This window comes from Cydia splendana, chromosome 1 (genome assembly GCF_910591565.1).
Source record: "Cydia splendana chromosome 1, ilCydSple1.2, whole genome shotgun sequence".
Taxonomy (NCBI): Eukaryota; Metazoa; Arthropoda; class Insecta; order Lepidoptera; family Tortricidae; genus Cydia; species Cydia splendana.
Genome location: NC_085960.1, coordinates 10244923 through 10259646, shown reverse-complemented (window position 1 = coordinate 10259646; position 14724 = coordinate 10244923). Strand labels below are relative to the sequence as shown.

General features: G+C 34.8%; 1 protein-coding gene across 2 annotated transcripts in view; it reads left to right on the top strand.

The window, feature by feature from the left end:
- The window catches only part of LOC134795071 (PAS domain-containing protein cky-1-like), a 126665-nt gene that overhangs the window by 77157 nt on the left and 34784 nt on the right, over positions 1-14724 (top strand). For both annotated transcript variants that reach the window (XM_063766917.1, XM_063766911.1), the window contains exon 6: positions 1189-1362. In XM_063766917.1, coding sequence (XP_063622987.1) covers positions 1189-1362 — 174 coding nt within the window. The remainder of the gene's footprint in view (positions 1-1188; positions 1363-14724) is intronic.

Below are 14724 nucleotides of genomic sequence, written 5' to 3'. Positions count from 1 at the left end.
GGTTGCTCACTGATGAAAATGTCGACGCAATCTCCCCTAAGTATACGGCTGTTTAAAAATAAAAGCGTTTAACGAACTCTGCGGCGACGGGTTCCGCAATTACCATTCCATGCTAGCATTTCTTTTGTTTGGCTAGATAGTTTTTATGCGGTACTGTTGTTTGAGCAGTATGTGCATATTTATGGCATGTATTCTTTAAAAAATTATATCGTATAACGTGTTATGATATGATAGCGCTGCTATCCTTTCCCGTGTGAGAAAGCTGATCATACGCGGTTCAACTAGGAACTCAAGATGCTTCCTTATTTAAAAATCAGTTCAAATCAGACACTCGACTTTTTGTACTTCCATTTCTAACGTTGATGACTTCCATGTCGCACCAGTCAACTAATGTTAGAAATATGCGCGTTTAGTAACTAGCGTATTAAGAGGGAAGCATAGCTCAGTAGGTTTGTACTGACAAAGGGTACTTTTTTCATACAAATTCCATTTCGGGAGAAAACGTTTACCACTAACTAAATATTAACATATCACTTTGATCTTGATGTCGATCGCTTCAGCATAATATATTCTAGGTTTATTTTTATTTCTTTATTTCTTTATTTCATTTCATTGTAGTCATGTTCATAATACAGTAAGGTGTTACAAGTATAAAGCGGTAGGTACATGACACCCTGTAGGGCACACAATATTATTGTCCTTAAACTAAAACATATATTTTTAGTAGGTATGTACATTAACTTAACTTATTTTTATTAGGTATATTGCGAATGTATCCCTGTACTGTACTTACCATAACAGTGCGAGTTAATCTTATTTATTTATTATTCATTTATTATAATGGCAGGTAAAAATTTCATTTAATTATAGCTTTGTATCATAGTGTCACAAACATCAACATATCATTTTATAGGTTTCGCTTTAAAAAAAAATGTTTTTTTGTATTGCAAATTTTGAAAAAAAGGAAAACCTATAAACCTAGTTTTTCATTGTGTCCATAACATACTAAACAATCATGGAGAATGGAAAATATTTAGAAGTGGAAAAACGTTCTCTCTTTTTGTATGGGCGATCACGTGCTTCCCTCTTAATTAAGGCCGCACGTATATTGAATGCGAATACTCGTCGTAAAACTCTGACAGCCAGAACAAGTCCAAATACGACCTCAAAACACTTCTTTTTCTACAGGAAGACCTGCTTATCCACGGGGACAGTGTATACGACGTGATCGACAAGCAAGACCAGCAGGCGGTGAGGGGGGAGCTGACGCGGGCGCCGGCGGACGGCGAGGACCGCGTGTTCCTGTGCCGGATGAATGTGGCCAGGAACGCGAGGAGGCAGATGCGATTTGGTGACCAGAAGGTGAGTTTTTGTGCTTGGAATGAAATAGATGCACGAGGTTATGTTTTAGGTACATAATCAATTTCATTGTACATTCGCCATCGATATATCGGAGCGGCCGAAGTGGTAAAAATATCTGAACACGCAACTCTAACGCCTTGAAAATAGAGACGTGTTCAGGTGTTTGTGAGTACCTTGGCGCTCAGGTATATGAGATGGCGACTGTACCGGTAAGCCTATAGCTATGTTTATGTTACTATCAATCTTTTATAATTGGTACAATTAGCAAGGAAAAATTTTGTCTTTCTGATGCACCAAGTGTATCATGATGATTGATGAATGTATAATTTTTCCAGCAATTTAAACTTCATTGAACCCAATAATCGTATACTCCTGTAGAAACTTCTATAGATACCTAATTTATTCTCCAGCCCTGGGGTGAATTTAAGAACAGTTATATCTGTGTAAAAGTATAGAACATCCATCCAGCCGCATAATCTTTCACGTTTGTAGAATTACTCGTACTTGGATATATAGCGGATGGTGCTGGGCCTAACATACGGCGTTACATGAACAAGACTTGAGAACTTTCAACTTGAGCTTGATATCAGTATCATTTACGGACACCATTCCGAAGTAAAAACACATAAAATATGAAAAAAATACTTTCTTTTTATTCCTCTTACGCTTCTATTTCTATGGGAATTCAATAACCACTGAACCGATTTAGATAAAATTTGGTATAGAGATAGTTTGAGTCCAGGGGAAGAACATCGGATAGTTTTTATTCCAAAAAAAATACCTTAAAAATGAAAGGTAAGGTGTAGGATTGTATGTGAAATTAATAGACGCTGAACCGATTTCGATGAAATCTATGTCTACATCTTTGATTTAGTTGAAAATGATACTAAACTTGACTTATAACCTAAACTTAAAGAATTATTAACCTCTGACGTCGCAGACGCTTAAACCCCCCCCCACCCTTCAATCCAAATTTATATTAAATATTAATATAAATTTGAATTGGGAAAATTTCCATATACCTACTATATATAGTCATATTACGCAAGGTATTATCTAGGTAAAATTAGAATGTAACAGTTACATTTCAAAGTTCTTAAGCTAATCTTTCAATGCCTCCTAATTTCATTAATAAGTAATTGAAATATTTGCAATGGGCAGTTATAACCGATCTAAACGAATAATTTATATTTACATATCTATGTGGATTTGATACCTTGTGAACTAGCTTGGCATCATTAAACATCGGGCTGTTACCTGGATTTTTGACAGTCTAATTTTAACTTTTTTACTTTGATTGAAATCGTTGCCTACCTTATTACTTTTTACATTTCTTTGACAGCTGCGTACCTATGTAGAGTTGGTTATTAACAAAATGGTAATTAAAAAGTTGTAATCAATTCGAAAGTTAATTAATATGGTACAGAAATCGTCAATACGGGTACCAGTGTTCTGCAATTAGGGACCCGTCAATAAAGTAGGAATATTTAAAAAGGTACAATATTTTGGGAAAATATTTAAGTTGTCCGATAACCTCTTGGGGTTCAATGTCCTAATTCTAGTACAAATTACCTCCAATGAAATTTGAATCATAGTTAAATGGAACAGAGTTGGTTTTATTTTGTGTCGTTCGATTTAAAAACAAAACAAATTTAACTCTATTTTCTGATACAATTGATTCATAAGTATTTGATTACCAATTTTCCTTGTATGGTGGGCCGCTAGAGGATAAACCAAGTTTTCATTTGAACTATCGTTTATATCTAGCAAATCGTTAAAGAACTTATGTTGAGCTCTGGTTTCTCTTTCCTGTTATAAAAAAAACATCAGAAACTTAAATAAGTACTTAAACATAATTACCGTAATTTACGTACGGAACCCATAAAGTTTAATTCTACTACACACTTCCACTGGTTTCTAAACAGCATATTATAACACGTGACCCGAACGATGCGAGAGTTCAATTTTGAAATATTACATATAAAATTGATGAGAGCATAATTAACGAGTTCACTTTCAAATAATTTAAGTGAATATTAAGTATCTTGTACAAAAAACGTCTAACAGGTGCTCGTACACATTGATGAGATTTATAAAATTTGTTATTAATTAATATACAATTATATAATTATCTATAGGTACGTAGGTACAATTTCTTTTTATGTAAAACATGATTTTTAATATTAAATTTCTAAATGTCCCTACTAATATTATAAATGCTTAAGTACCTCCGAGTATATCTGTCTGTCTGTTACCTCTTCACGCTAATCCTCTGAACAGATTTAGATGAAATTTGGTATTTAGTTAGATTGAAGTCCAGGAAGGACAAAGGGTAGTTTTTACCATCATAAAATTTAATCATCATCACGCAGACGAAGTTAGCAGGCAGAAGTCAAGTCTATTCCGTCTTGATGTAACTCACTGTATTAATTAACTATCACTCTTAAGAAATTTAACTAATTTCCTCTTTTATATATGCATGAAACGAAACAGCATAGTTCTTAAGCCTCAACTCCAGATGTCCAATCCAAACCCACTCCGTCAATACATCGAAGCTTTTACACGAGACGAGGTACTTAATTGAAAGAGCACGCATTAGCCTGAGAATCGTTTGGTAATTATTTCCTTGTGGTAATAAGCCCGCTATAACCAGCTTATCTGATGGTTCTGTTTTTATTAGCACTATTATCTTGTTCGCACTTACTCGCCGAAGTGTACGGTATGATTATTTTAATGGAAACATGTGGTTCAATTTAGGTTCACAAATGAGCTGGTTTTTTTACATGGCTTAAAACTTTCCGTATAATGTTAACATTGACTATTTTTTTGAAACTAGTCTTCATAACGAATAAGTACGTATGAAATAAAATTATGTTACTATCATAAAATTAATAAATATGTCATTCTATACATATACATGATTTTTAATTATACTTCTGCCCACATCGCACTAAACTACTATGATAGATGGCCTAAGCACTAACTTCACACATAATAAGCGGACGTACATAGTTCTGCGTTGTAAAATAATTGATGAACTGCCTTACCAATGATGATCATTTGTGGTATTTTAGATCCATAAAACTATTACTCTTATAGCAGTCTTAGTCTATATTAATTTTATCATTCACCGTTTGATTTACTGGCCGGTAAAGATTAACTTTTTGGACAGGTTTATGATGAGAATCAGGAAAGCATTTATTTATTACCTTTATTTACAGGCGTAAATATTAGATTCAGATTTGGCGTACAGAACCTATATAAGACCTATCTAAGTAGGTATACAGGATGCCGTGCCGTTACGAGAAAATGGTCTTTCCTTACTGTTTACTTAAGGACAGGTTTTGGAGAAAATGCAGTCAGCAACAAAATCTTCGTTTTTGACAAATACTTTTGTTGATACCAATTAATATCGTTTCTATACAGAATCAAAAGCTTCTTTGAGACCAACCTAAGTTAGGCTTTAGTAAAGCCACAAAATAAAGAAAATAAGAAATATATTCATAAATAGGCACCGTGAAATTTTAGTGGTTGTTTTGTACAACTTTCCCCAAGGAACATAGGTCGAAATATGAAAAAAAAATTTCGACTTCCCATACTAGACTTGATCAGCTGATTGCATAATTTCTATGGGAAGTCGAAAATTTTTTTTCATATTTCGACCTATGTTCCTTGGGGAAAGTTGTACAGTATCATGTTCAAAATCATCTCGCTGCGGGAAAACAACCGCTTACATTTCACGATGTATTTTCAGCATTATTTTTCATGGGTTAATTTATGAAATATATACCTACGATCAATTAATTCCCAATACGTATGCAAGCTCCCACGCAGAATGGGAGCCAGGCAAAACATGAAACGTTTGAGAATAACTAATGCACGCAGTCGCGGCTAGCTCGTAAGCGATTAATAAACTCGCGCGCACGTGCGCGTGCGACTCCTTTAATATTAGAACGCTTACGTAGGTACCCTACTATATAGGTAATGTCACTAGTCACTCTGCACTTCTTTTTGTCGAAACTTTAGCGAATGCCACAGCCTATTGCGAGGGTATTTAGGTACCTAAATCAGAGGATAGTAAATATAAAAGACATAAGTATATACCTACAACCTGCGGGCTCAGCACGGTTCCATTTTTATCGACTATCACTATGCGCGTCCCTTTCGCACTTACATACTTGTTAGAACGTGACAGGCATGGTGACAAGGGATAAAAACGCGACCGTGCTAAGCCGCCTGATTTGTTATTTTACCGTTTAATTGGGATATTTTTTATTAATAACTTGGACTTGACCGCTGTTAGAGGCATAAAAGTCAATGATTTTTTTATTTTCTCTAATGTTGTGGAACGTGAAATATTAATATTGTGAAAAAGGCTTAGTCTTTTAAATTAACCGAACAAATGTTTAAAGGATATTAGCGCCTGGTTTTATTGTATTAACAACTTTATTTTTTTAATATCCTAATTCGCCCTGACTGTACATTTCATCCAACATGATTTTTAAATCCCCCCTCCTTATAAAAATATTGTTAGTAATTAACTTTTTTTGATACTTAATTTCATATATGCGCTTGCGGGCGATTGGTGGGCTATTGCGGGCAATAAGTTCGTTTCTGAATACTAGCTGCCTCAACTGTTTGTTTGCGCAAAATTTGCCAGTTTAATGCAGTTTTAATAGGTGCATTGGTAAATTTTGTGTAACTAAGTAACTGATCTATCAACATCAATGAGTATAATTAAATAACGATATTAAAATATTCTTACCCCTTTTTGAACATGGCACGACCAAAGGGATAAAGATGATTCTTTCTTTGACCACATGGTTTTCTGAAACAAATATACGATCACTTAAGTAATTTTTTAACTATTATAACAATATTGTTTTCTGTGTTTATTCATATGAGAAAACCAAATTGTTTTAAATTTTAGTTTATGCTTCACAAATATAGATAAAGCATAAAACTTTTCTTTCTATTCAGTTCAGTCCTGGAGCTTAAAGAAAACACTAGGTATTAGTGCTCACTTTTATGTGGCATTATGGTAATGATGTTTTAATAAATATCTAGGCTTCGCAAGGTACTTTATTTGCGTATTCTTACATTTCCAGTGTATGTCTTTTGCTAAGGTGATCCTTATTTTTATTTAAAATAACTTTCTAGAAAGATAATTAACAAAATGTCGTCGAATAATTCGCGCATAACTCATACCTTACTATAATTATATTGACTTTATCTAAAATTTATAATGACATTATTATAAATTGAATAATAAATCACAAAACGAAATAATTTAGCACTTTGCAACGCAATAAGGAAATATCCAGTACATTGTTTATGATAATAAGGGCCTGATTTATAGGTTAGTTGACAATAAATGAATTAGAAGTTTCAACAACACCTACTGGTATAAGGTGTATTCGGGTAAATTCAAATATTATAGTTTGTCGGGTAATTTTGAAAATGGACCCAAATATGATGAAATTAGGATGATTTTAGGAATTAGCCGATATTCTGAAGTAGGTATTATGTTTTACCCGAATGTATCTACGTTATTTGCTTAAGTTTTTGATTTATAATGTTTTATGTGGTCTATTTATTCTTAAACCATTTGATGCGTTGTTACCTTTAAAAATGTATATACATTGTGAATACAAAGCTATATCTATATATTTTAATTCCTACTAACAGATACCAACTAAATAAACACAGTTTGCTCAATCTCTTAGTAGTTTCAGCTATCCGGGGCCCGGTATCGGTTGATGAAGTTAAGAACGACGGCCACTAATGAGGCTTATCGACGCGCCGCCGCGATGACACGGCCGATGGCTGCGTTTGTGCATTGAACACGCCCCTTGTTAGTGGACAGTCACTGTGACAGCAGCTTATAACAGCCTTATCAATGGGTATGGTCGTACCTATAGGTCAAAGACTGGTAAGACCTGTCAAAGCGACCAAGAATCCTATCGTTTTAATAAAAGAATATCCGCTAATCCGCTTCGTAAGTCTTACTTCAAGAAGTAATTCTTAATGCAAACGTTTAGGTATTATAAGTAATTAGTACTTATGACAACTATGCGACAATACTCCTACTCGTAGCTAAGGTAATGTTATTATACTTATTATTATTATGATAGCAAAGTGATTGCGCTGTTATTGTTTCTACTCCGAAGTATTGTCGTATAACACTATTTACAGATATGATGTCAACAGATTATATTGCATACCTTTAATCCTCGTCGAAATGTTCAATACTATTATAAAATATATTGTCACTTGCGTAGTCGTCATCGCTATCAAAATTTTCTCGTATCAATAAGTCTTTCAGCTCGCATTTCTCATTATTTCGTCTTCTTTTATTAACAAAAGATCGATCTACCACTTGGTAAAGCGCAAAACCAACAGCTGCTATAATACCGGTCCATAAAACAGTGTCATAATTTGTCCATCCTTCAGTACTAACTTCATTACTCTTACAATATTTGATAGCAGTTGACTTAACTACTTCGTCAACTTTAAATGGATAACTGTTCAAAGTTTCATGCACATCAATAGCCAATTGGTTAAAAACAGATCTGCCGAGCCAATCTGCTAGATGTCTTTTATCAAGTTGACGCAATCTGTGTGCTACGTCCACATGGCTCCTACCTTTGCCACCGCCTTTTGAGTCTTCACTGTTCCATGTCAATAGGAGTTGTATACAAGGCACTTTTCTAGGAACTTTTTTCACTGCATCTGATAAACGGCTAGGGAGCGCATAGTTAAGGTTCTGCAAAGATACTACCAGTTTACGACAATCGTTTATAGATAAATGCTTTGCTATGTAGGTAAAATCTGATTTGGTCATGTCAATAGTACATTGCACTTGAAAGAAATCTTGGAATCGAATACAAAGTACAATCCACACAATCGCTTGTTTAGTTCTCATAATTATTTTGTAGAATAGTAAGTATATTCTCATCTTTTGTCAAAAGCACAATTTCATTGACACATTGATGACGTACCTCTCAAAAGACCAAAAAAGTTAAGAGTATAGATAGGTGTTAATAGTGACATTTGGTTGTTTCTTAAACGGTGTTCTAAAAACGGTATTACACGCAATCCAATAAAATCAACCGAAGGAAAATCGTAAAAGAAGAATCTGGTGTTTTACAGTAGTTTCTTAGTAATTTGAACTGATCTCTGATCCGGCTTTTTCTCATTCAGTAGGCGTTTGCTTGTGTTTTTCTGGTCGTAAACTTCTCGGAATGCCGATGTGTAACCGCACGCGGCCGGTTACCGACTGCAAAAACTGCAAAGCACGTCCAATGCAGTTCGTCCCAGTTCTTGCCACCCAGTGATCGGTTGTCAATCAGTATCTCGTAGCTGTAGAAAATATTACAACTGTCGCTGTTGTGCTACGCCTAGTCGTAAATAAATATGCACATAGGTAATTGTAATATATTACGTAATAGGCGATTCTATAATTATAGTTCGTCAAACCAATTTATCAGTCAGTAAGAACCAGGAAAACTATACTCATCCTTTTCTTTTTGGGTGCTAGTACTATTGTAAGACAAAGATATGTAGTATTATTCTCTCTGTCTATGATTGAAATGAGACAGTCCTTTGTATGTAATATTACAACTTCTAAAACGTAAGACCGCCGTTCAGATATAAATTGCCCATTATTTACATGAAGCCTTCAATATCTTATCAACAAGCGTCTTACACTAACAGCGCTTTATTAAAGGCTCGTATTTAACACTATCGGCTTTTACAGCATCGTTAAGACGAAACAGGAGCTGAGTTTTAAATATTTTAGGTAAATATACCCGTCTCGCTAACGGAAGCGGCACCTAAAAGTAGTGCGATAAGGACAAGGCGAAAAATCCTGCGTAAAAATCTGAAAAATCGAGGTTTCGTACTCCTCTGTTTCCTCCTCCAAAACTTAACCAATCGTAACCAAATTTGGAAATCTAAATGATTATGAAATTATCTGTGTCGGACCGTTTTGCTTTTTTGGCTAATTGATATCAGTTTTGAATGCCACGCCTCTCATTGCGGCATAGTCAATTAGGCCATTTTGGCCATTTTTGAAGGGCTCTAGCGCCTTAAAAAACAAAAATATCAAAAAAAGCAAAACGGTCCGACACAGATATTGACAATATTAATCTGTGTTGAAAAAATCATTGCTCTAGCTTCAAAAACCACGGAGGAAAACGAGGAGTACGTTTGTATGGAGAAATGACCACTCCCGTTGGCTCTTAAGTACAAAGTGCATGACTCTATCGGACGTGTCACCCGTTTGTACTGCAAAGATTGCTATAAACATAATTTAATCAACATTCAGGTTCATATTAAACTGTGTTAAATTTTACTCGCAGTTATCCCATGAAAGGATATAATAAAAAGATGTACTTACCTAAACCTGTTGCTTTTCTAGCTAGGAAAGTAATTAACTCCATTTTCTCATAGTACCTAATTCTATTTAGTCTTGTGTCATGACGGTGATATAATTTTCGCGCTTCTAAAGATATATCTTTAGACAGCATATAAACTGGTTAAGAAGATATTTTCTATAAGTATCAAGTACTTAAGTAAAAGCTAATTAGATTAATTTCCGAAAACGTGCATTTCCTTGTAGTACTTATGTACGTCTAAATGCTTATTAATGTATAAAAAAATATTTTATTCCGTAAGTAGGTAGGTAGGTTCCTTCCTCTATTCCTGCAATAATATAATTCGAATGCTATAAAATAAACATGCCAAATTTATCAAGTGCACGTCGTTTTATAATATCGGTGTTATTGATATTGCAATAAATACAACCGATCAAAGGGCGTACTCAAAACACTAAGGTGTTTAATATTTTATAGACATTTCGATAGCAGCTTTATGCGGGAACATTTTCCCAGATTAACTTGGGCCTAACTGCTGAACTAAAGTGTACCTTGCGCAAGCGTCGCTTAGCGCTAATGGGTATGCGGTCACGAAACCGACACACACTAAATCCTAGCAGTATCTCTTCTAGACGAAAAATTTAATTTTGTTTAAGTGGGTTGTTTCCTCAGAGACAGTACTCATGTTTGCTCTACACTAAAACTTTACTGGACTGATATAGGAGAGGATACATTTTAGATAATTACAAATTTTAACGCTTGCTATGATTAATTGATAAATTCAAAAAAGCTAGCGTTACCCTGGAAGAGTGTGCCACTGCTAAGCAAAGCCCTCTGTCCTGCCAATTGATCCTATCCAGTGCACACTCCCGTCACTCCCGTCACAATATTTGTATGTGCTCAATAATTTTATGTATTAAGGTAAAAACATAGGTGCGTAGGTACCTATCTTTATTTATTACCTTAAAATCTTTCTTACCAAACTAAAGCAGCCCTCGAATATACAATGCTAATGTTATAATACCTACTATCGCAATTTATAAACCGCAACAGAACGTATTGCTCGCAATCGACCTTTAAACCGGCGGGGAATTTTATATAACAAGCTAAGTTATCAATAACGCGGCCGCTGGTGGTCGACCACCACGAGCCGTTGCAGAAACCTATACGTACCTACCTGCTCTAACCACTCCAATTAATCAAATCTCGGCCTTTCTCCCCATCAATTACTAGCCGAAATTTTAACTCCCATTATGTCTCTGTAGCGTCACCAAAACCATCGATCACACGATCTACAAAAACATAAGTCTTAATGTAATTAGATGTTTTACGTCTCATTTTCGACCTTATGTCTTCCATATTAATATACTTTTTATGATTTTGAAAGTGTATCGGTAACTGTATGTGTAATCCGTGTCTGTACGCATAGCATAAGTCTAATCGTAGCACATTCCAAGACACAAAACATCAGAAACGCGGAGCATCATTATTATACAATGACAAAAGAAACTTGTGCAACTAGTTAAAATATACATTCTTGTGGGTACTGACTGGAGAAAAGCCAGCGTCGCATAATCATTTGGATAGGTAAGTTTTGTTTATTCGGAAAAACTGGGGATAATTAGGTATATGTCTTTTGCAATATGTATATTCTTTTTTTTTCTACGTTAAGTATTATTAATTTAATATACTAAATTAAACCACTCTTGGATACATGTATTTTAATGTAGGTATCTCTGAGCTCTGACGTAACGATAAATGTCTATAAATAATAGTAAATCTGAAAAATCTCAAACAATCATTCATATCCCTGGCTAAATTGACTGAACAATTTCAGGCCCACAATGACAAGACAATCACCACAACGACAATTCTCTTGCCATTGGGTGCCTTTTTTTAAAAAGAAATATTATGTATATTCAAGTGCTTCTGATCACACAACATTTTTTTTTTAATACGGCTTGCTCGATTTCTGTATGCTGTCGGTACTTAGGATCCAAGTTGACCTTATTCCGTATTACAATAATGGCGTTGATCGTTTCTATACGCAACATTCCTAGCAGACTCCCTTCGTGTATTAACCAATATAACAATGTAACTGTAACTATGTCTCTAGCTACTAAACTAACTTGAGTCAGGTTAACACTTCATAAAAAATCATATAAAGAAATAGTTACTCGTACCAAAACTAGAGCAGAAATAATCAGCGAAGATTGTAACCATCGCGAGCGCGGACTTCTGGCCGAAGGGTGTGGTATTTCGGCGATTCCGTGGGAATCTGCCAAATCCTGTACAACAGAAACCTGTGTCGCCGACATGAGTTTTAAGCTTATAAGTTGGATTTTTATTGTATACATGTAGTACATGTTAATTTATTAGGGATGTATCTATGGGCCATCATTAAGTAGTCGCGTGAAAGTAAATGATATTTGATTTTGATAACGATATTATAATTTGTATCTATATCGGCTTGATTTTGGTAGGTATTACATATTACTATTGAAAACCTTACATATTTGTATTATATATTGTGCAGTAGTATGTCAACTTTAAAAGCAAGGCCGTGTAATATATCTGTAATAAAATAATATTTTATTTTATATTTGGATTATTTTTTAAACAGTACTACACGGATATTTTAGGTCGACCTGAGAGTATTTTTATGAGTACCTTCAGGCACAGACTGCCAATCACCTAGTTCCAAAAGAGTCGTAGGTAACCTCACAGGGTTACACAACCAACAAATGTAAAGGCGTTGATGGTCTGTAAGACATCTCATGTTATCTCTCAACACAACATAAACCCGCACTTGAACTTCGATGAAGCTATAATGCCTTCATTCATGCGCGAACGCCTTGCTCTTATAAACATTTTGAACATGTCATTATGTTATGTAGATCCCTCGCAGTATACTTTTGCAGCCGTGAACTAAAGTTTAAACGATAATAGACCCTACTACGGTTATTTAGCTACGACGGCATTCCATATTTCTGGATTAACCATCGAACTTGGCCTTTTAAAGCAAATACACAAACTTAACAAGAAAAGGTCGATAATATTAACCATGCATTCAGTAACTCGTCATCTCTCTATTCATGTTATTCTATGTGAACCTTTTGATAGTTTTGTTGATGGACCGTTTTGAAATATATATAAAATAAGATAACAAAGTACTTGGTTTGACACAACAATATAAGTATTTTTTTAAACCGTATAAACCAATTTTAAATATTTAAGTAACAATTCATAGTTAAGGGGCCCACTGATTAACAGTCCACCGGACGGTATCGGCCTGTCAGTTGTTCGGAACTGTCAAAATTTTATTCTAACTGACAGGCCGATACCGTCCGGCTGACTGTTAATCAGTGGGTCCCTTTAGTATTCCTAGATCATTTTATGCTCACTTATATTTCCTACAAATTCAAGTAAGTACCTATAGTAGAAATAACACTAATTATTGAGTAAAAAGATTAGCTGTCTATTTATTCCGTATATCCGCATCAATCCGTATAGATCTAAAAGCCGTACCTTGACCAGGAAATCAACTGACCTCAACACACGCTTTGTATAGCTACTCGTAGCTCCGGATGTCACTTAAGTAATCTAACAAGATCCTAGATGTAATTGCTTGTCAAAATGTTAAAAAGTCTTGACTGACATTGTGACACCATTACAGTATAAAAAGTGTACAACAAAACTAAGTTGGAACATTCAACGAACATTTTGGGTTAAGAAAACACAAACACTTACATTGTGATGAGATTCAAATCACGAATGTATGGCGCAAATTCAATTCTAAGTGCCAAAAAACACATGCTTTTAGATAATTACCAAGAACCGGTACAATTCACCAGCACCAAACATAAATGCTCGCTGATTGATCGCATCACCTTCGAGCAGAATCAATAGATTTCACAACCCGCAACCTTCGAGCCCGGCCTTCGTAATTAAAGAAGACGAATCACAATTCCCGTAGTTTATAGATACCTCTAATTATATGTATTTGATGTTTTCTATACGGTGTGACGAAAGAAGCCTCATTCGGACGGTCATTACTGGAATTAATATACCTACGTGTCAGTTCGAGAGGTCCATGTAATGATTGGTACTCGATTTTTAGAGTCCGTGAGAACACGGCCAAATGATATGTCTCTGTACGTATCTTTTTGCTCAATAGGTTAATTTGTTTCATGTATCATTCAATCGGGTTTCCCTTTGTAATTGATATAGCCGCTAATGTGCACTCAAATTGGTGTTAGAGTTCATCAAGTAACGCCTCTTTTCCAATAACTACTTACTGGGTTTGTTTCAATCTAAATGCAATTTCAAGAATTAGCAAATATTAAAATGTTTTTTTTTATATAATGTATCGGTCTAAATAAACATTTTTTGTACGGAAGTTGATATGAGCGTAAAGTATCACCATCACTATTTAATCACATTGTAACGAGCTATTTTGTTTATTACAAACTACTTGACTACTACAAATTCTACACGCAGATTTACTTAGCGATTTGTGCGATTTAAGCTAAACTTATTGAATGGGCCAACTTCCATACAAGTGTACCAATAAAATCCATTTTCTCAAACATGTAATGAAATGTTGTCACTCCGGGCGTTATATCAGGCTTCGAAGTATCACGTTTAGGGCGAAGCAACTCCAGAGAACTGTAAAGGAATTTCATACAAAATTTAAGGCCTAGGCTTACCTAGGCCCCTTAGGAAGTAATTTTTTTTTAATTTACATTTCACAGATATGTGTGACACACCATCGTGGCATTCAGCCATTAAAGTGATAACACACTATCGCACCGCTTTAAAAAAAACTATAGGCAGTTTATGCTTTATGGTTTATGATACGATTTCTTTTTTTTTAAATCTTTATAGGGCTGTATCTCCTAAACCGTGCGTCGCAGCGCAAAAATAATAAAATATTCGTTCCTCTGTAAGAAACCCTTAATTAATATTAAAAAAACACACAAAA